Source organism: Drosophila biarmipes, chromosome X (genome assembly GCF_025231255.1).
Source record: "Drosophila biarmipes strain raj3 chromosome X, RU_DBia_V1.1, whole genome shotgun sequence".
In the NCBI taxonomy this organism is placed as follows: Eukaryota; Metazoa; Arthropoda; class Insecta; order Diptera; family Drosophilidae; genus Drosophila; species Drosophila biarmipes.
The window spans coordinates 12,922,969-12,945,857 of NC_066611.1; the positions used below are offsets into that span (position 1 = coordinate 12,922,969).

At 38.0% G+C, this 22,889-nt stretch overlaps 1 protein-coding gene across 6 annotated transcripts in view; it reads right to left on the reverse strand.

Annotated features, from left to right (window-relative positions):
- Positions 1-22,889, reverse strand: part of LOC108025598 (cAMP-specific 3',5'-cyclic phosphodiesterase) — a 139,344-nt gene that overhangs the window by 67,838 nt on the left and 48,617 nt on the right. For 3 of the 6 annotated variants that reach the window (XM_050885224.1, XM_017096127.3, XM_017096126.3), the window contains exon 3: positions 19,548-20,780. The exons of the other annotated variants lie outside the window; for them this stretch is intronic. In XM_050885224.1, the coding sequence (XP_050741181.1) occupies positions 19,548-20,743 (1,196 nt within the window). In that variant the 5' untranslated portion in view covers positions 20,744-20,780. The remainder of the gene's footprint in view (positions 1-19,547; positions 20,781-22,889) is intronic. 6 annotated transcript variants of the gene reach the window in all.

The window sequence follows — 22,889 nt, forward strand, 5'->3', positions numbered from 1 at the left end:
TGCTGACCGGCCCCCAAGCAATATAACATAAGTCTAAGCCACTCTTTATATAGAGCACAAATAGTGGAGAAAGCCAAAACCTTAATGAGGCACTTGTATTATTCCGCATCTTTAGGCAATAATCACTTATTGTTTATAATACACACGAGTTCCCACATTGAATGCCGAGTATCACAAAATTTACCCGTTCATCATGGCGTATACGCAATTTGCAAATCAGCTTATTGTTTAGCTCTCAATGCTTTGTTTTCAGTTGCCGATGCAAATAAGCTTACCGAAGATGTTCGATTAATTACAATGTAGGTAGTGCACACAATCGACTTACCTGCAAAGATAAAAGGGGAGTAAATAATTAATTAGCGGGGCCTACAAGTTATTACAAAGGTAACAAAACTAAGAAATTGTTTAAAAATATTTGATATATTTTTAAAAATGTAATTGCTTAGGTCTATTCTTATAACAATTGCAAGAATCATTAAAAACTAAGCCAGTGACAAAAAACTACTTGAAAATTATAATAAAAATGAGAGTTATCGCAATGATGGATAAATATATCGATAGTCGATAGAACGGCACCTTTGTTTTTTCCTCATCATATCAATAACTTCCCTATTCTTAAATTTCTATAACACTCAGTAACCCTTCAAAAAACCGTACCCAGAGACCAAAAACTATCTTACATTTAAACTTGAAAATTGAATCGATATTTGTAAAAATGTTATCACTGCATAGATATCGATAAGTGATAAAATACAACTGTTTTGTTACTTTTTTACTAAAAAATATCACTAACTGCTCTATTAATTTAACGTAATGAATGTTTTTGTACAATTTCGGGGCATTTTCATTTATCCAAATAATTTTGTTAATTAAGAGAAAATGTTTGTGTGTAATAGGATTAGTGTTTACATAGTCGCATTTCCGAGTAACCACTGTACCATCATCAACGACCTTTGAAGTTCTCGAGGAGGTGGAACCGAGTGGGTGGCCATATTCCCAGACTCCTTATTGGATTCGTAGGATGCTTTTGCTTATGTGGTGGTTCGGGTTTTTGAGGTTTTCGTTTGCCTTTGTTGTTCTCGACTTTATTTTGGTGACAAGTTGAGCAGATTAACATTTTACGGAATTAATACGAAAGCAAAATAACAGGCGTTAAATGCTAATTGCCAACTGTGAAACAAACAGATGACGGCAGAAGAAAAGTGGGATTGGATTTTTTTGGGGGTGTGCAACCTTGAACTTTGACCTCGCAGCATTCTAATCTGCGCCTAAAATTTGATTGCGCTGAATACAACAGAAAAAAGAAGGAAAGCAAAGACGCTTTTCTCTTTGTTTTTCTCTGCCGGCGTCGCAGCAGCGCCACCTGAGCTGAGGCCCCCCTCCCCACAGATCTTCCCTCTCTTTCGCAACGAGTGCCGACAGTTGCCCCGTCTCTTTCCTTTGATTTCTGAAGGATATATGGCAGGATGGCCGAGTAATAATTAGTCCCAAGTGGGTTTCACAGCAAGCAGCTTACCGATTGCAGAGAGCCCAACAGGGGCGGGGAAAAAGGGGGTCGAAAATAATAGGGGGATGGCGCGATTCATCGGGCATAATGGCCAGCAGGATATTATCCGTCTGATTGGAATGCCCTGAGTCGAGTATTTGCTGGCGAATCCATTCGTAATTGAGTTAGTCCATTAATCCACACATTCATTCGGTATTCATACGATAATCACTCTGGCCCTAACCCTTCAGCATTAATAGAGATGGAAAACGGTCGATAGTTGGTGCTATCGATTGGTTTTCCTAATCGAAGTGCTTTCATTATCCTCAAAAATCGAAATAAGAAACCAATATTTCAATAAAATACTTATTTGTTAATGTTCAAGTGCTAACAAAATCGGATTTTTTTTTAAATAAATAAGCCGCAAAAAAATTAAACAGTATAATGCGCATTTATAAATAAATATAATTAAGTATTTTCGTCGTAGTAAAACCTTTTTGAAAGACGTAGTATCCCATAACGCATTGATTAAAGTCCCATGACTCCTTTCAGTGGCGCTTTCAATGATCCAGAATTTAATTTCTACATTGCTCAAACTAATGAATATCACATGCTCTGATTGATCCCCTTGGCTTATTCATTAGAACGTGTGCTCTGTATCGCATGTGCCAGCAGATCGTGTGCTATCAAAATTGCCTGCAATTTAAACGTAGTGTTTTTCACTCATTGCTGATTTCTGTTTCGCGTTTTGTTTTCTTTTTTTTTTGTTTGCAGTTAGATAAGCTTCGCTTTGCATGGAGACTCGGTCATGCTTTATTAAACAAATGGCACAACTCGCGGGTAGGAGTATAGTTTATGAATAGAATTCTAACAACTTAATTATAGATATCGCAGAAGAGAGGTCCCCAGGGGGAATGGAACCAGCGGGCACATCATCACGGAAACTTTCATTACTAAACATTGAAAATTTATTGCCCTTTGGGTCGAATGTCACTACAGAAAACATGAGATAAATACGAAACACTATATTTTACTTGTTATGATCATTTTTAAAAAACCACTTCGAAGGTTACCAAAATAAGAGAAAACGGTTTCAGATAAGAGATTTTTTATTTTTGACTAAAATCCGAATTTCAAAAAATCCTGATATGACCCCTTATACAAAATGCAAAAATGGGTCAAAAAATAAATTTGAATTAAATAAGTTATGAATGAAAAACCGCTCGAAAAGGAGTATTTTTACCTACAATCTAAATTTCAAAAAATCCTGATATGACCCCTTACAAATAATGCAAAAATGGGTCAAAAAATAAATTTCTCTAAAAGTAATTGAATTTGTTAGCCGGGGATGTAAGCTGCTCAAAACTGTCGGTCTTTTCGCTGTACGACTTGAACTAAATAAGTTATGAATGAAAAACCGGTCAAAAAGGGGTATTTTTACCTAAAATCTGAATTTCAAAAACCCCTTATAAAAAAAAGGAAAAAACAGGTCAAAAAATAAATTTCTCTAAAAGTTATTAAATTTGAAAGTGTAGGACGTAAGGTGTTCAAAACTGTCAGCCTTTTGACTGTACGACTTGAATTGGCCAAACTACGACTGAAAAACCGATGAAAAAAGAGGATTTTGGCGTAAAATCCGAATTTGAAATAATCATAATACAACTCCTTGCAAAAAATGAAAAAATGGGTAAAAAACTAAATTTCCTTTAAAGTGATTGAATTTGATAGCTGAGGACGCTAGCTGATCAAAACTGTTGGTCCTTTGACTGTACGACTTGAATTGGCCAAACTATGACTGAAAAACCGCTGAAAAACGAGGATTTTTGCCTAAAATCTGAGTTAAAAAAAAACATGATACAACCCCTTGCAAAAAAATGAAAAAATGGGTCAAAAAATAAATTTCTCTAAAAGTTACTGAATCTGAAAGCGTAGGGCGTAAGGTGTTCAAAGCTGTCGGCCTTTTGACTGTACGACTTGAATTGGTTAAACTACGACTGAAAAAACGACGAAAAAAGAGGATTTTGGGCTAAAATCTGAATTTAAAAAAATCATGATACAACCCCCTAAAAAAAATGAAAAAATGGGTAAAAAAAAAAATTTTCCTGGAAGTGATTGATTTTGAAAGCTTAGGACGTTAGCTGCTCAACTGACTATACACCTTAATTTGACCAAACTATGACTGAAAATCCGCTGAAAAACCCACCTTTTTTGGTAAAATTTTCTTCTGTATGATGGAATTTCGATAACTTTTTGATAGTCCCAATATCAACCAAAATAAATATAGACAAAAGTCGCTACACATATCAACGAAACAGCTCCACTTGCAATGAATTATGGATAGAATCGATGGCAAATAGCCCATTTAAGACAATATGATAGAAATTTCGATAGTTCATCGATAATTCAAAGATCAACTAAAATCGATTTATGCGGGGGTCTACATAACAGAGGGAAGGTTTCCAATTAGAGGAGGGCGAAAACAATAACTATTCCAATTTTTGAGCGACAATCGCTGGGGTTCCGATAACTTATCGATAGACCGCTGCCTCACCTAGATGGCGAATTGCGGAAGTTGTAGCAGCAGCAGCAGAACGAGCACACCATATACACCAGGAAGTTGATGCTGCCGCACCACGTCGACGTCGAAGTATTACCGCTGCAGCCGCTGCTGCCGCCGATGCCGATGCCGCTGCCCGTGAGCGTACCGCTCGAGTTCTGCTCCTCGCTGCCGGTCGCTGCGCAGCTGCTGCTGTTGTTGTTGGTGGTGGTGGTGTGCAAGCCGGCAGCGCCCGCTGCCGCAGCGATGATCGATGCCGCCGATGATTTGCGACGTCCGGCCGCTGCCGCTGCTGCCGCCGCCGCTGCTGCTGCTGCCGTCGCTGCTGAGGTTGCAGCGCTGCTGGTTTCGCTGCTCTTCTGCCGCAGAAAGCGTCCCAGTCGCGGGGGGGCGTGGCTCTCGAGGGCGGGCGGGGCGCTGCTGGTGGAGCGTTTGCGCTCTGCCGACGTCGCTGCCTGCTTCAAGCGCTGCTGATCGTCGACGAACGAGATCTGCTTCCACTTTTTCTTCTTCTTCACCTTGGCGGTGGCTTTCAGCAGATTTCGCGATCTATATGTTGTGGTTGTAGTTGTTGTTGTTGTTGTTACAGTTGTGGGTGCTGCAGTGGTTGTTGTTGTGGTGTTGTGTGGAGCTGTTGTTGTTGTTGCTGCTGCTGCCGGCGGCGTTGGACGCGCTGCAACGACGACGTCGGCGTCGTCGTCACTTTTGGCCGCCAGTTCAGAAGCTCACACGCACACACACATAGGTACTAGGCGCACGCACACAATCACGCAGGCAGAGCGCTGCGTCGACGTCGCGGCGACGGCATTCTAGAATTTTACGAGAATTTTTTGAAAAGGATTTTACGATTTTAAAATATATTATCGATTAATATTTTAGTTTTTTGCTGAATTTTAAAAATTGATTTTACGATTTCGAAGATTTTTAAATTGGAATATTCAAATTTTATAAAATTTCTTTTTATTTTTCTAAAACTTTTGGAGCATTTTTTTTTTAACTTTTAAATGTGTTTTTACAGTCTTATTTGTTTAGCTTTTGAAATTCATTTTATGTGGGTTTTGAGACCTTGTTAGTAAATAAGAAAAATCTATAGATTTTATTTTATTATATATATATTTTTTATTACTTTATATCAATTTTAAGTTTTTTAGACTGATAAGTTAGGGTTTGTGGAATTGTTTTCTTTACAAATTCAGTTTTATTGTTTTTTTTTTTTTGTGAATTTGGTAATTTTTTGGTTCAGTTTGTTTTTTGAATTTTTTTGTTGTATTCCTATAAATTTAATTTGAGTTTTTACGGTGGTTTTAAGATCATTACTTTTAAGATTTTGATTATTTTTGATTTTGTTATTTTTTTTTTTTTTTAAAGCTTTTCACAGGGTTTTTGAATCAAAATTGTAAATTCTTAAAGTTCGATTCCAAGGAATTTTGTTTTTAGATATTGCAAATTACATTTTCTTTGGTTTTTCCTTTTTAGTAGTTGTATATTTTTGATTTTATTGGAGAACCACACTTAATTTTTTACTATTTTATGTATTTATTTAATTTTGGAATTGTACCTAGTTATTGAGAATCTTATATTTTTATTGGGTTTATTAATTCTATTAATAATACTCACTCGCAATTACTGTTATTTTTTGTTTTCAAAAATTTGTTGTGACTAACGAACTTTCTTTGTTTGCTTTTTGTATGCTAAACTAGGTTTATATCTTAGTTGTGGCTCTGCTATTGTCTTTGTTGCTATTTAATAACTTAGTAGTATGGGCTTTAAATGGAGTATCTTGATTTATTGTATTTTCACTGAGGGATTTTATTGTAGTTTTCGTAGTTTTGGGTTTTTTTTTTTTTTTGGTTTACTTGGAATTCCGGCGACTTTGGCGATTTTCTTGGCTTTGCGAATTTGGAAGATTTTTGTGTGTTGTTTTCTACTTTATTGTGCTTTGCTAGCACGCTTTTTGCTTTTTGCTTTTTCTCTGATGCCGCCCTTTGTTTGATTTTTGTTTTGTTTATTTTGCACTAACTTTTAAACGACTTTTGCTTATTTACTTTTGTTGTAATTACTGGCAATATATTTTAACGTAGCCTTATTTTTTTTTTGCCGCTTATCATTCCACTCTGTTATCTGTTATCTTTATTTCTGCTGCTTCTTTTATGTAATTTACAGCTTCTCTCTCACTCCCTCGCTCTCGCTCGCTCGCGCCTTGTTGTTGCTTTGCACACACGTGCGAGGGGCACTTGAAAAAAAAAGTGGGTGAAACAAGAACAAAAAATACACACGGCCAATGCTTTTTGTTTACCGAATATTTAGCATTTACGATTCTTACGCGTATCCATTGTTTATTATGATTATGATTATGGTTTGTTGTTCTCGCCCCTTGCTGCTGCTGTTGTTGTTGTTGCTGCTGCTCTTGTTTATTTGTTGTTGTTTTATTATTATTTTCCAGGCGGCGCGCGCGCACACACACACGCACCCACACGCACACACACACACGATATGCGATAGGCGAGGCGCTGCGATGCTATTGTGGGACAAAATCCGCAGGAACGCTGCTTAAATAGACTTTTTCGCCCCGACCAGCCGCGCTCTCGCCGCGCGCGCTCTCTCGTCGCCAGCGGAGGAGCAGCGAAGAGAGCGGCGCCGCTGCAGCGACCGCACGCGACGGCCTCACAGGGCGGCGAAAAGCGCCGGCAGCGACGGCGACCGAGGCAGAGAGCGCGGCGAGACCAGGCGAAAGAGCGCAGCCAGCAGAAGAAGAAGACCAAGTGAACGCGTGCGCGTAAGAAATGAATGAATTCATTTTGCTCAAGTGTTGCATATCCAAGCGGGGTTCATCGAAATGGAGTTCTGATAAGGTAAGAATATTTTTATAATCTATATTATTAAGAAAAAAAGGTTTCATAAAATATTTATATGGGCCAGAAGAATTATTTTTCAATTTTTAATACCTTTTTCTACTTTAAGAATTACAAAATATTGAACTTAATGAACAAGGGTTCATTTTAAAATACATTGCTAAATTTTTCTTATCCTTTAAGTTGTTAGAAAATGAAAATCATAAAAAATTGATTAATATCTGTTAATTTAAGTTAAATATTTTTTTATTAAATTTAATATTTTGTTTACCCTTACTCAAAATTTTTACAGACTTTATGTATCTGTTGTAACATTTTTTATATTGATATTATCACTTCTTTTTGAGGGTATTTCAAGTGCAGTGCCATAGTGGATTGATTTTTCTACTCAATGAAGTGCTCAAACTAGTAGTAACATTATTATCTCGTACGAAACTCCAAACTTTGGACCAACCGACAGTCCGAACTTGTTTATAAAATAAAGCTACCGGACTTCTCAGCTTCCTTATCGGCGGAGCACAACTTTTTGGCCATTCATTATTATTGTTTATTTCCCACTACTAACTATTATTTTTGCCGGATTTCTCTTTGCGCAGAAAGCTGCGCGCTCTTGATAGTATCACAATCGGAATCGGAGGCCCTCTGCCGACGTCGCTGCCACCTTCGCCTGTTGTTTTTGCTGTTGTTGCGCACTGCACTTGAAAACTTAATTTACGCATCTTTTATCTCTGCCAATTTGCATCTGCAATTTGCATTTTGGCTATTGGCAGGCTAATGATGGCCATAATAGTAGTGCGTTCTAGGGGGTCAAGTGATGGGCGCGGCGGCTGCGACGCCGGCTGAGGAGCAACTGCAGCGCTCGCTCGACGTCTTCACTAGGCACACTAGATAACAGGGTTTGGGATCAATCAAAAGTTAGGAAATGTTTTAACAAACTTTATGGGGCTGAAAGTCCAGAAAGACCTGTGTGTTCGGTTAATAAGCACAATATGTATCGGTGGTTTAGATAAGTTAACATGTTTATTTTATTTTACTACATTTAATTTGATATCGATTAATTCGATAAATCAATCAACACAAAATCATCAATTGTAAAATAAAGTAATGGCCCTATGTTTTTTTACCCATCTTTTTAAATGTGACGTTAAATAAGTGGCTTTAAATTTTTATAGACTTGCAAATAAAATTTGATATCGATTATTTCGATAAAATGTTGGCTTTGCCACCATTTCTACTCTGTTGTCCTGTAAATAATTAAAGAAATATCATGCGATAAATTCATCTCTTTTTCAGACAACTCTTCATATCCATAAACTTGTAAGTATTATGTATTGTTTCGATAGATTTCGATAGAAATTTACATCTTTTTTACTTATTTCTTAAAGTAACACTATGCATAACCATGCATGTGAAAGTTGACATCGATTATTTCGATAGAAATATAGTTCAAGACTCATTGCCAATATTATGGTTAACTGATTAATTGATCGACTTCAACTTAACTCGATTATTTCGATACAAATATCGATTTTCGGCCAGCTTTCCTCTGTGGACCAGTGTCATTATGCGACTCCCTGTTGTGGCTTTAAGGGGCATGAGGCGTCTTAGACTGCCAGATTAGGTGGTGACCCCGCCGCGGTGACCCCTGGCCCGGAAACTTTGCCTCGGCCCAACCCAGGCCCACCTTGTGCTGCACTCGGTGCCGGCATTTCGTTATTAGCTCTTAAGCTGCCCCAGGTGCCCCAAGGTGCTGCACGCACAAACAAAGGAGGACCGAGTGCCGAGAGCTCTGGGGGGGTCGTGGGCCCGGGTCGGGGGTCACCTAAAAGTTTCAAATTTCGTTCGGCCCAATAAAAATAAACAAAGGACGGGGGGCGAAAGTGGCCTGAAATGAGCCCCGGGCTCGGATTGCAATTATCCTGCGAGAGTTATCCATCAAAGATGCCGCTCGCCACTTGTTCTAATGAAAATTTGCTGCCATTCTCGAGGAGTCGGGAAAAGTCGACGGACGAGGTTTTTCCGGAGAACAGGTGGAAACCGGAGCACCTTTCGCCATTTTTCGGCGTTATGGTTATGACCGCCCCGAACCAGATGGTATCGCCGCTCAGGGTCTTTGGCTTTAAACTGCGGAAAGGAGATCCATCAAAACGGGAATTAACTGTAACAGCGAGGGGTGTTCGGTGAGTTTCTAAGTTAACACCACAAGATATTACATACATTTTATTTAAATAATTATAATGACATATTTATCTTAGTATCACAAGTTAAGTGCTACATATATCATTATTTATATTTCTGTGATAATGGAAACTCCTTATATGGCTCCTGGATCTTACAAATATGGTAAGACCTATATGTAACCCCCCAAAAAAATGTTTGTTACAGTCTTAAATATTTAAGGAATTTATTTTCTTTAATATATTTAACTTAATTATCTAGTATATTCCATATAATATATAATATAATATATTTAACATAATCATCTAGTATATTCCATATAATATATAATATAATATATTTAATATAATCATCTAGTACATTCCATTCCACAGTTATATCTAGTTTTATAATCCTCCATATATAAGAAATATTTGCTATAGATCACAGAGCTGTATACCATCAATTAGGACCCACAGAATGACACAAAAGTCCCAGTTTCAGGTGATAAATTCATTCGCACCTCAGTTTTTGTCAAATTTATTTTACAAAAATGTTATTTATACCCCCTGCTTGGAGGAGTCCTGTTCCTGCCCGCCCGTGGGCCCCCCTTAAGCTATTTCCCCGCCGGCCTGTGTCCACTTTTGCTTTGACAAACAGCCACAACAATAAAAAAAAGGAGCAGAAAAAAACAGAAAACTAATGGATGGGCAATGGCACCCAAGGGGCGGGATCCTGGGGATGTGCCCACAAGTACATGTATATACGCATATATAACACCCGGCGGAGGGTGCTCCTCTGGTTGTTTGTTTGAGAGATTTTTCGGGGACGGCCGTGAGTCAAATATTTGTGACAAAAACGTTTGGTTTTATTTTCGCCACTCGGAAAACTCGAATTTCACGAGGGTTTTTCGAGGGCAAAATTACCTGAATTGTTTAGGTATTTTCTCGACACTTTTGTATTGGTCGAATTAAAGCCAAAACATATGTAAATAACTTACAGCATTCATGAAAGCAATTTAATATGCTTTTTTATATAGCAAAATGATATATTATTTCTCCAAAAATAAAATCAAAATTAATTTAAATAAACATTAAATTGAAATAAAAATTAATTGTACTTAGTTATAGGTATTTCTTGGAATAAAAGTGTTTTATTCAGGATTTTAAGCTGCCCCTGGCATTAAACATTCATTTCTGTTTCCAGACAATTTCAGGAGGTTTTCTGTTCAAAGAAAATTGCATCTGAAAGCAATTTTTCATTATATTTTTCTGCGAAAAATGTCTACCTTTTCGGAAAACATTGGCAAAAATTATTTAATAATTTAACTTTATTTTATTTTCTGGGGAAAATGCAATTTTCATTTTTGTATGAAATTCCCAGCAAATGTTGTGTTTATCTTGGCGTTAAACTTTCATTAAGGGTTTCTGAGTACGCAGAATTTTAGGGGGTTTGCTGTTTAACAAGAAAATAGTATCCAAGCTAAGTAGCTTGCAAGTGAAAAGATTTTTCATTATTTTATTTCTACGAAAACGATTATTCACTAAAGTTTTTCTATATTCTCAGAAAAATGCAGCTTATGGTAATAAGTATTTCCTGGAATATGGCAATATTTTATTCAAGATGTTGACACTAGACTTTATTTAATGGTTTCTGATTACAGAGAGTTTTAAGGGGTTTGCTGTTAGAAGGAAAATAGTATCCAATCTAAAGTAGTTTGCAAGCGAAAACATTTTTCATTATTTTCTTCTCCGATTTTGTCGTCCTTAATATTTTTTCAATTTCCTGCTCTTTGAGCTCCGGTTTCGTTTGAGATTTCTGCCCCGCCCGCTGAGCGTGTGTACCCAAAACCAACTGCCACGCCCACGCCCACGCCCACAACGCCCCCCCTTTGACGCACGGCCAACGGCACTGCCAGCGGGCGGTTGGGGCGGCTGTTGAGCGGTGGGCGTGGCCGGCGGACAAACAAATTGCATGCGTCTCTCATTTCTCATTTCCCAATTCAGTTGCCTGCTGCAGCTGCAGTTGTTACAGTTGCACTTGCAACAGCGCCAGGTTGGCGGTCTGCCACGCCCCCCGGCGAAACGCAACGCCTACGCCGCCCCAAAAATACACGAAAAAAAGGGAACCATTTCTGGATAGCTTCATAAGACTATGATATGGGTTATATTACATCATAATAAGAGGTAGCACTCATTAGGTAATCATAAGAATCTCATATTGTAATTATTTTTACAATATGGTCATAATATATTCATATCATAATCATATAACAATGATATGTTATCCTTAATAGTCATAATCACATAGTCGTTCAATATTAACGTCTTTTAAAATGTATCCTTTAAGAACCAAAAGGAAGTCATATGGTACTCATGTAGTCATATGGTAATCATTTACCCATATGGTAATCATTCAGTCATTTGGTAATCATACAGTAGTATGGTAATCATATAGTCATTTGGTAATCACATGGTCACATTGTATAATCATATAGTCATCTGGTAATCATATAGTCATATCGTAGTCATATAATCATTTGGTAATTAAACGTTTGTATGGTAATCTCATTAAATGGTCCTATGGTAGTCATATGATAATCACATTATGATCATACCATAATCATATAACTATCATCTCATAATAATATCATGTTCATTCAGATTATAGCCATATAATACAAAAATATCATATTCATAACATATTCATATCATATTCGTATAATAATTTTACCATATTCATTTTATAATCATACCATAATCATATTAATTCGAAATCGTTTCTTTCTTCCATGATTATTTAAGACCTTATAGTTTTCTCTGATATTTCACCTCAGAAATATAGTCTGCATAAGTTTTCTTCTCAGTGCATCGGCTCAGTTCTGTTGTCTAGCCACTGCACATACCGAAAAGTTAATCATAAAAACGCCGAGCGAAAATGCCAAGGTTCAACGTGTTGCCGATTGTTTTTTCTCCTGGGTGTCAAATTTGGTAAAACGACGTGGCAAAGGGGTCAGGGGGCGACGGGGGGTGTGAGCGGTTGAAAAGAGGGCGGGCCGACACGCCCACCAACCAGTTGCACACTGCGTATACGCAATAAACGCTCCCCCAAAGCCGTAAGCTTTTTTGGCAAGCATTTAAGGTTTGAAAAAATTCAATTTGGCCAAAAATTAAGATGCAATCGAGCTTACCAAAGCTTAACTCTTTTAAAAACGGAATCAAAGCACACAATCGACTTACCTGTAAAGAGAAAGAGGTAAAAATAGTAATTAGTAACGACTTAAATAATTAGGTGTTTAATAGAATGTTAAACATTTTAAGTAAATTTCAAATTTTTATTGAGTGTCATGGCTCAAAATATAATTAAATTAGTTTAATATTATGCAAATGTTCTTTATCAAAAGTTATTTTATTTAATCGTTGTTTATTTCTACTTAAATTTGTAGTAATTTTAATTCTTAGGACAGAAAGCATATTATAATTTGTTTGATTATGCTTTTCCAAAGTTTTTCCTGATTTACTTTCAAAACCTGACCCTAAGCAACAAAATTATTATTGAGTTAGTTTTTCACTCGAGAGCTTTTAAAGCTTACTCCTTTGTATAGCTTTCTTTTTTAGAAAAGTCAAGTGTGGTGAAAAGCTGTGTGAAAAGTGCTGTGACATTTTCCGAAGCTTTGGGTTTGCTGCCCTGCTACTGAGCTTTTTTGGAACATTACATTCTTTTGATCTTAGCAATATTTTAGATACATTTTTAGGCTCATACTTTGCGTTGAAAGTTTTCTTATTTTCTAGCCATTATTGACAAGAACTTATTTTTTAAGAATTTTTTTCTCAAGAAGGGGGGATTTTTTTTATCTTTCTGCGAACAGAGGATTGTCAGAAATATTATCCTCTGGTTCGTTCCTTTCCTTGTTATCCTTTTAGCTTTCGGTCAAAGTGCTCAATTTTTTTTTTGCAAAAAAGAAGGGGAAAAATTAAAGAAAGCAAAATGAAAATACTGATTTAAAAAAAATGAAGAACATAAAGATATTTAATTTTGTATTTAATTTAAAACCTTTGATAGTATTGAACAAAACAAATTGTTTATATTACAAATTAAAGAAAAATCTTATGGCTCTATTTAACAGAATACAACAACTTCCCTTTCGCCACTTCCGAAATTTAAAGTTGAATTTTTTCAGAGACCTACTTCTTCAACCTGACTTTAAGTAAATTGAAAAGGAATTTGTTGAATTACTGAGAACTCTGTAATAAGAAATATCTGCAAAACTTTGCTGCTCTGTCGATTATATTGCATTGAGTTTCGCCCAATTTCAATTGGCCTTTTCTTGGCTTCCTGCTTTTCCCCGTAGTCAAATATATTAAATTCCACAACTCTTTTGTTTTCGTCCCTTTCCGTTTAATGGTTTTGCTTTTATTATCATTCCCCCTCATCCTGGCTCACCTTTTGTATCTGCCTCTGCTTTTCCGCATTTCCTCGGCGTTTTCCCCAGCTCGGATTGCCTTTATCTTAGGGATATACTTCAAATGGCCATCCGAGATGGCCTCCCTTTCCCTTTTTTTAGGAAATAGCCTTGCAAATGTCACACGTGTCGTATGCGCAATATTCGTAATGTCAGCATTAAGAGCGAAATAAGTAAAAAAAAAAATGTAAATAGCTGGATATTGACTTTCCGCTACATTATGTTTCGCTAATAAATAGCTCAGATCGATTTTCATTTGCATTCTATTTGCATTGCTTAAATTGGAACATCACAACAATGTGCCAAAGTTCGGCAATAAATTAACGCGGGGAAAATGAGGAAAGGGAGCGTTATTTATAGTTGATTTAATGCCTCCTAATTAGCGTAAATATGTTTTCATGGCGGGCTCTTTAATATGACCCCCTGTTTTACTCGCCTATTTTTCGGACATTTTTTCGCTTATTTTTTATGGGGGCGTTAAATTCTAGGGGACCTAATTTTGTCAAAGAAAATTACACACTACCAACAGCTAATTAAAACTGTTAGGGAAAAGGAATTGAAAAAAATATGGCAAAGCAGGAATTTTCTTAAAACATACAAAGCCTTAAGGCTTATAAAAAATATTTATAGAGGGTCCTTATGTAATGGATATTATAGGTTTTTTTTTTTTTTTTACATTTTTACAGATAACCTATTAAGTAATTAAAAAGTTTAAAACACCTTCATGACCAAACTAAGCTTCCACCAAAATTGTGCAGTAAATTAAGCCCTCACCAATTTGAAGTATAGAATATCGGGACCAACTAAGTTAATGAGCTGCGTGCGGAATTTTAGACAACAACCTTCGCAAGTATCCAGACAATAATGAAGATCCTGCCGCCCAGTTTTCACCTCTTTAGCTGCGCAAATATACCTTCATTAGCGCTTTAAAGTATGCAACACTCGACGCAAAATGCTGTATGCCGTGAGGGGAGGGCAGGACGAAGAGTTCTCGAATACAATATGCAAACAAAGGCACGTTTTGGTATGCGAACACGGCCCATCTCTTAACCCGCTAAGTCCGTTTTAACCACTTTTTGCCCACACTTTGTCCCGCGGGAAAGGAAAATCGACTGCCAGCATCTTTTTCACTTTCCTTAAGAAGGGAAAAGTTTTAAAGTCCCTCAAGGAAACGACTGTCAGTTGACCAGTACACGCGGGAAAATTACTAAATTGTAATTAAATTAAATAGATACATTCAGAAAAATATTTTTTCAAAGAAAGTTTTAAGACCCAAAAAGAAAGAGGTATGCTTTTATTATTATTTTTTGTTTGTCCTTGTTAAAAAATACATTTCTAAAAAGAGGTATTATTTTATTCAAATTTTCCCCTGTGTAGCCAAGTGCTTTGCCTAATGGGTTAACTGCAGGGTTATGCTCAGGGGCTGACCGACAACGGTTTAAGGTTGAACAGTTTAATTAACAATTTCCTGGCCTGATTGATTGACAGAAATCCAAAACAATTTTGAGGCCTGCTCCAAGGAAACGAGACCCCAAAGTTATTGGCAAAGGGCTTTGTACATTACTGGGAGAATTCGCCCAGCCATTAGACTAGGTATTGATTTACAACCTTAAATCGCCTTAAGGCTAAACGATGGCCTTAATGAAAATAAGGGTAATGCCTAACGTAATAAAAGAAGGGGCTAACGTAGATGTCGTCTAAGGGTACGCCAAAAAATCGATAGCACTATCGATACTATCGATGTGGAATAATAGTTATATTTTTTCAATTAATTAATTTAAATTCCTTTAAAACATATATTGATTTTGGTTACCTTAGACATTCTTTTTTTTTTTGATTTGTGGTTTACTTTTTTTGGTTCTTAACAGTATCGATAAGATCGATAATGACCACTATCGATAACTAATAGATTGCGCAAACTTTCGTTGTTTTTTAACACTATTTCTTACTGAAGTTTGGTATGAATTTTTAACCCACTGTGTATTTTTACTTCGCAACTTCCGTTTGCTGTTAACCACTCCCCAATGCCCTTTAACCCCTGACAAGCCCGCTGGCAAACCGAAATCGCCGGCTTCCATTGGGGCAATACCTCTTTCTCCTTCTTGAAGTTGATAAAAATGCGGGCTGCGTCACCGAGCCGATCCCCTGATAGCTTAAAGATTGGAGTATAATTTATATAGACATTAGCTCGCCGGCTTGGGGCGTCGAAATTTTCAATTCATTGCCAGGCGAAGCGCCGACTTTGACATGGCATATAAATGAGGAGCACCCCCAGGACTCGTCGTCCTGCCCACCTCCGAAATCCCGGGGAAATGTATACATTTTCTGCTGTGTTGTTTTCCTTTTCTTCGGCGTGTTTTTTGTTATTTTGTTGTTATATTTTTTAGCCTGTTTGACTGGGGCAAACAGCAAAAATAATAAACATTTCTTCTCGGACCATTTGTCTGTGTGTTTTTAATAATAAATAAACTGTAAACATAAGTCACGCATACAGGGAGAAAGTTGAGCCTTGAGCTCTCCCCCGGATTTATGAGAGGGGTCAGGGGTCAGGCGACGGGGAGCCCTGCCTTGTGGCCAAAGCTATGCAAATGTTGCGGCCTGTCCGGATTTTTAAGGGCCCCTCCACAAAATTCCAGGGCCCCCGTCACTATAAAACTTCCCTTTTTGGTTAATTCCTAAGGGAATTTTTGATTTGGGAATTAATGTTATGACTAAAGTGGAGGAGTCACTGATAAGAAAGCCACAGCAGAATGGCAGGCTCATCCCTGTTTTCCGAACGATTTATTAGATTTTACTCACTGGCTTTGGAGGACGGCATAAGTAAGTTGATACTTTAGCTGGTTTTGTGAATGTTAGCTAGAAATGCACATGTTTAAACATGTTTACTGGATTTTAGGTATTTTTCTTTGAGTAACAAATTACTGGATTTTTTAGGTTGTTTTCAAGGTACTTTGCCACAAATTAATTTAGCTTGCGATTTGTAATGTTAAAATGTAAAATGTTAAGGTCATTAAAATGTCTTTTGTTTCAAAATATTCCTAAGTTCTTATCTGTAACCTATATTTTAAATATTTATATATTTGGTATATGATTTAAAGTATATTTAGTATTTTATAACGTGTTTTTCAGTTTTATATAAAGATAAGTAGAATAATTATTTTGTTCAAATTTTATTTTTTGCTAATTCTAAAATTGGCAACATTCCTTTCTTCCCTCCCATTTTAAAGTCAAAGTTAAAAATAAAATAAATATTATTTTTGTGGTGTTAAGTATTTTTTTTTAATAAGATCATTGACAAGTGACTTTGTGACAAACATATTCTTAATTTTTAGTGACATTAAATTATATTAAATTTGTGTATTTGAAAAAATTCCCTGCCCTCCAACTCTCTTAACATTTTCACGTAAAATGTGTTTGCTTTTCAATGGTAAATATGCAAATATTGAGCAACAACTGTCAACTGGTTAATCCCCTCGGCTCCCCAGTTTATTTTCCTTCCGCTTCAGTTATTTTTTGTGTTTAACCATTAGCGCGTTTAATGTTTCCTAGCGATTTATTTTCCGAATACACACTCGCACTTTTTTCTTGGCCCTATTTGCATTACTTTCCCTTCTCGTGCCTGCAATTCTATTTAAATACATTTAATGGACGTAATTCCAATAATTGTTTAAGTTTCCCTTTCCCGATTTCCTTTGTGCTTTAAATTTTCATGGCCTGGCAGCTTCAATTACCCCGCCACATCCTTCGTTCCTTTTTCGGGGGTTCATTAAAATTATTCTCTTTATTTTCGTATTATATCTTTTTTTTATTTTCTGTGCCCGCTGTGTTGTTAATATATATATTTATATATACATATATCTGCTGTCGCTGCCAGAAAGACAGGGTGGTGGTCAAAAAGAGACGCGAAGAAAGAGAGGGGTTGGGGGAAAAAAAATTAAAAACATTTAAATTTAATTATACGACTATGACAAACAATTTTGGCATTTTGACAAAGTTTTCGGGGGAAGGCTTTTCTTGTGACATTCTCGGACTGATGGAAGGCCCACCCACCCATTCACCCACTTTGCCGCCCGAAAACCCCACCGAAAAGCTCGCCCCCAGACAATTTGCAACAACAAGTCAACAATTAGCAGCGAGTTCAATGTGCCATCAGAGTCCTGGACACGGGCAAGGATATAAGCAAGTTCATTAACAGGGGGGTTCCTGGGGGGCGAGCTAAAAACAAGGGGTCAGGGCTTAGGGCTAGGGGGTCAGGGTCGCACAGCCCTTTGGCATACACAGTTCGAGCCATCGCCATCACAATGGGCAAATTAAGCAGGGGTTTTACGCAGAATTTACAGGACGAACCGGCGGCACTTCACAGAAATTTAATTCATAACATTTTCTTTGGGGAAACTCAACTTCAAATAATTGAAGTGGAGCTTATGTATTAAGAACTATGAAATATAGTTTGAAGATTGGCTTAAAATCTAAAGACCACTCTACCACTTTAAAATGTAATTTTCGGTGTCTAAAAGTATGCAGTGCCTACTTTATTTGTGGAAATAGAGTCTACTTTTGAGTTCAATAATTTTGTTGCATACTTTTTGACATTTAATATAAGTGATTTTCATTATTTTGTTTTTTAGTAGTCTACTTGGGAGTGGCGGCTGCGTCCCACCGAAAACGTTTCCAAACCGTCCAGAACAAAACATTAAGACAAATCACTGGCTGTGAGTGGTTCGTTAGCGGCCAAACGCTTCACAATGACCTAAACCTGAGTCTTGTTGAAGACCAAATATCGTTCTTCTCAAGCAGGTACAACGACCGTCTAACTGCCCACCGTAATCGTCTAGCCCGGAGATTACAGGGGGCTATCCCAATTCGCAGGCTCAAAACAAGACATTTTGGGCTGCTCCTAAGAGACTAATATGAATATATTATTTACTTGAAACTAGTCGTAATTTGATCTACTCCTATATACCAAGTTGAAAACTAATTATAATTTATAATTAAGAGATTATTTACTTAAGAAAACATTTAGGTTAAAGGCTTTAATTAGATCTGTTCCTGGATTATATTAAATAAAGATGTTAATTAAATAAATAAAAAAAGTAGTCTACTTTCCGAAAACGTTTCCAAACCGTCCAGAACAAAACATTAAGACAAATCACTGGCTGTGAGTGGTTCGTTAGCGGCCAAACGCTTCACAATGACCTAAACCTGAGTCTTGTTGAAGACCAAATATCGTTCTTCTCAAGCAGGTACAACGACCGTCTAACTGCCCACCGTAATCGTCTAGCCCGGAGATTACAGGGGGCTATCCCAATTCGCAGGCTCAAAAGAAGACATTTTGGGCTGCTCCTAAGAGACTAATATGAATATATTATTTACTTGAAACTAGTCGTAATTTGATCTACTCCTATATACCAAGTTGAAAACTAATTATAATTTATAATTAAGAGATTATTTACTTAAGAAAACATTTAGGTTAAAGGCTTTAATTAGATCTGTTCCTGGATTATATTAAATAAAGATGTTAATTAAATAAATAAAAAAAGTAGTCTACTTTCCGAAAACGTTTCCAAACCGTCCAGAACAAAACATTAAGACAAATCACTGGCTGTGAGTGGTTCGTTAGCGGCCAAACGCTTCACAATGACCTAAACCTGAGTCTTGTTGAAGACCAAATATCGTTCTTCTCAAGCAGGTACAACGACCGTCTAACTGCCCACCGTAATCGTCTAGCCCGGAGATTACAGGGGGCTATCCCAATTCGCAGGCTCAAAAGAAGACATTTTGGGCTGCTCCTAAGAGACTAATATGAATATATTATTTACTTGAAACTAGTCGTAATTTGATCTACTCCTATATACCAAGTTGAAAACTAATTATAATTTATAATTAAGAGATTATTTACTTAAGAAAACATTTAGGTTAAAGGCTTTAATTAGATCTGTTCCTGGATTATATTAAATAAAGATGTTAATTAAAAAAAAAAAAAAAAAAAAAAGGAAAATAGGAAATATTAGACCCTCAGATCATTGAACTCACCCAAAGAGGTCCGAATCGCTGCCGGGGAAGCTGATCCTGGGCGAGAGGGGCGACCGTCCCTGGGCCCGCTTGAGCATGTCATGCAGACCCGGCGGAGCGTGGATGGGACTCAATATGGTGATCTTCCGGCTGCCCGGCGGTGCGAGGAAGCCCCCGCTCAGGGTCAACTGGGTGCGCATGCCCGCCGACGAGGAGCTGCTCTTCATCTCGATGGTCTCGGCGGACTTGGAGATCAGAATGGAGGAGGACTGCTGCAGTCCGAGTTTGCTCATCGAGAGCTGCATCGAGCCACCGGTGGCCGAGCTGTCCGCCAGGCTGCCCGACGAGGATTCGCCCACTCCGGCAACGCTGACCGCATCGTCAATCTGCGTGGACGCACTCCGGATGCACTTTTCCGGCCGTGCCCCGGCCACTCCGGCTGCCGCCTCCGAGTGGGCCGACGTGGAGCGCACAAATTGCCTCACATGCTTCTGGTGGGCGGTCAAAAAGCCATGTTGTCCGCCCTCGGGCTGCTGAAGAAAGCTCTGAAAGCGAGTCTTGCTGCCAGAAGAATTGGTGGCGCTGTTGGCGTTGCCACCTGTCAGAGCGGAGTTGCCACTGGCATTAAGATTGCCCGAACCAGTGGCCATAAATCGAGTGCTACTGCTGCTGGTGCTGGTTCTCTGCTCACTGCTGGTTATAATCGATGTGGAACTCTGGGCCTTCAGCTGTTGGGCCAAGGTGGCGGCCTGGGCTGCGGTCAGCATTTGGGTGGCGCCAGTCGAAATGGTGGTGGCCTCACCCACAATCGTGCTGGACTGCAGGCTCTGGCTGCGCGTGGAGCTCGATATGATCTTCTGGGACTGTTGGGACTGTTGCTGCTGTTGCATCTGCTGGATCTGCTGGATCTGTTGGATCTGTTGTTTTTCCTGCAGCCCCGAGGTGCTGCTGCTCATCGAAAAGGAGCGAGTGCTCGAGGAGCTGGAGAATTTCTGGCTCTGCACCTGCTGCACCTGCACCTGCTGCTGCTGCAGCAGCAGCTGTTTCTCGGGGGATCCCAGCTCTGAGTCGCCCATGGAGCGCACCTCGTCCGGGTCCACCTCGCTGGGTGTGGTTATTATGTACTGCGGTGGTGCTGAGGCTCCTGCTCCTCCTCCTCCTCCTCCTCCACCTCCACCTTTTCCTCCGACTGCACCACCATTACTCTCCTGGGACATGGTTTACTTTTATATTTGCCTTTTTTCGCACACGTTGCTGGGGAACAGAATTTATGCTTTTAATTTCACTGCTCGAGTGACAAAAAACGCTCACTCTTGCCTCAATGGGTTGCATACTTTTTTTTTGGGGGGGGACTTGGGGGTCATGGGTTAATTGAATGGCACAAGTGCAGAGGGTGGTGAAAATCCACCAAACAAAACATTAAAACAAAGCCAAAGTAACCACGATTTTTAATTAGAGCGCACAGCTAGAGGAGTTTAATAAAATATTTCCCAGAACTTAGAGTGTAGAATAATTTTGAAAGTCAAAGCCAAAACCTATGAGAATATTTAATTAGTTAACAAAACTTCTTTCTACATCAGCAATTTTTAGTTAAATTTAAAAATGCTTTTAGCATTGCAGGGTTTTTAAATCGCAAGTGTGTTTAAAGTATTGCATTGCTAAATGCCATTTTAGGTGTCTAAAAGTATGCTATGAATATAGTATTATCCCCTTTCTGAATGAAACCATGCTACTTCTAAGTAAAAATATATTGTTGCATACTTCTAGACGCCTTAAATGGCACTTAAAAGTGATTTCTAAGCCCTAGGGATTTTTGTAGCACCCCATTAATTTAATGTCATTAAATTTAAACCGATTTTTTTTACCTATGCTATCTATATAAAATCATTTCGTTAAACCTCATTAACAAAGTTCGTGGAGCGTTTCCCCAAATGGTAAAAGTTTGCTTCGAACTCGAACGCAACATGTAGTGCCCCCTTTTTTCGCCACCCCCACAATTTTCCACCCCCTTTTTGCCTTTGGCGAGATTTTCTTGTTTTCATCTTCCTTCTTTTTTTTGCGGGAACATTTTTGTTTTTCCCTTTTGTTTTTTTTTTTTTTGTTAGTCCGTACGTTGTTTTTGTGTTCTTTTTGGAGCGTGGCTTTTTTCGCTGGTGTGCCTTAACAAGCTGCATAATTAACCTGTGAACCGTGACCGTGACTCTGGGCCGCCCCCCTTTGCCAATTTCGCCGCCCTTGTCTGTCAGTCAGCCCCGGTTAAGCCCCCAGTGACCAGTGCACTTTCCAGAAAAATAAAAAAAAAGTTGTAAGCTGCTACCTGTAACCAACAACTAGAAGTTATGCTTTCAAAGCATTTAAAAAGTATTTAATATTTTGCAAACGATCTTTTACGCATTACTAAGTAGTTTGCAATCATTGAAATGATTTACCATAATTTTTAAAAGCACTCAAAAATATGCAGTGAAATTTTAAAGTTATTTTTTCTGGTTTAAATTTAAGTCTTGCATACTTTTAGACATCTTAAAAATCTCTATTCATTTCTGTGGCATATTAAATCCCTCGGACAATGCATTTAATTAAATGAAATCACTTTGACTGCAGCCGCGACTTTGTTTTCCGCTCATAGGTATTCCCGCTCTTTCCTGTTTTCCTCTTCCGTTTGCAACTTTCTACGATTTGAATTGAAGAGAAAGAGTAAAGAAAAACTGAAAAAGGGGGAAAATTTCTGATTTTTTTGTAGAATTATGCGCGAGTATTCGCGGTTCTTTTTTACTTTTCCCTTTCTTCTTTTCTTTTTTAATTCCGGAGAAAGCCAATCACTTGCAATTTGATTTCATTACAGGAAATGCATTTAAAAAGGAAACTTAGGGTCAAAGAAAAATCATTACAGGTAAATTAATCAGGGAGTTGAGCTTTTCATTCATTAAACAAATATTTGAAATGGAAATTGGGTTGATTTTAATTAGTGGAATAGTATATTACTTAGTAAAAAATTTGATATTTTTGAAGATACATTTCATTAAAAGGCTTTTTTCCATAAACTTAAATGCCTGCCCTGCTAACTTCAACCCTATTAGGTCACCGATTTGCGTAACTCCTTTCACTTTTTCGGCAAGTCACCCAAATTGTCGGACAATTGAAGGTCGGCACTCTCTTAGTTGCAATGACTGTCACATGACAACAAAAAGGACAACAACCACCAACATCTTGTGCAACAGTCACGCACACACGTACACCTCGCTTGCAACACACACACACACACACACACACACACAACGGGAGGACGAAAGGATGTTACTGCAATTTTATGCAAATGGGTACCTTTGCCTCGCTTAGTTGCCTGAAAAATGGGACGACAATGAC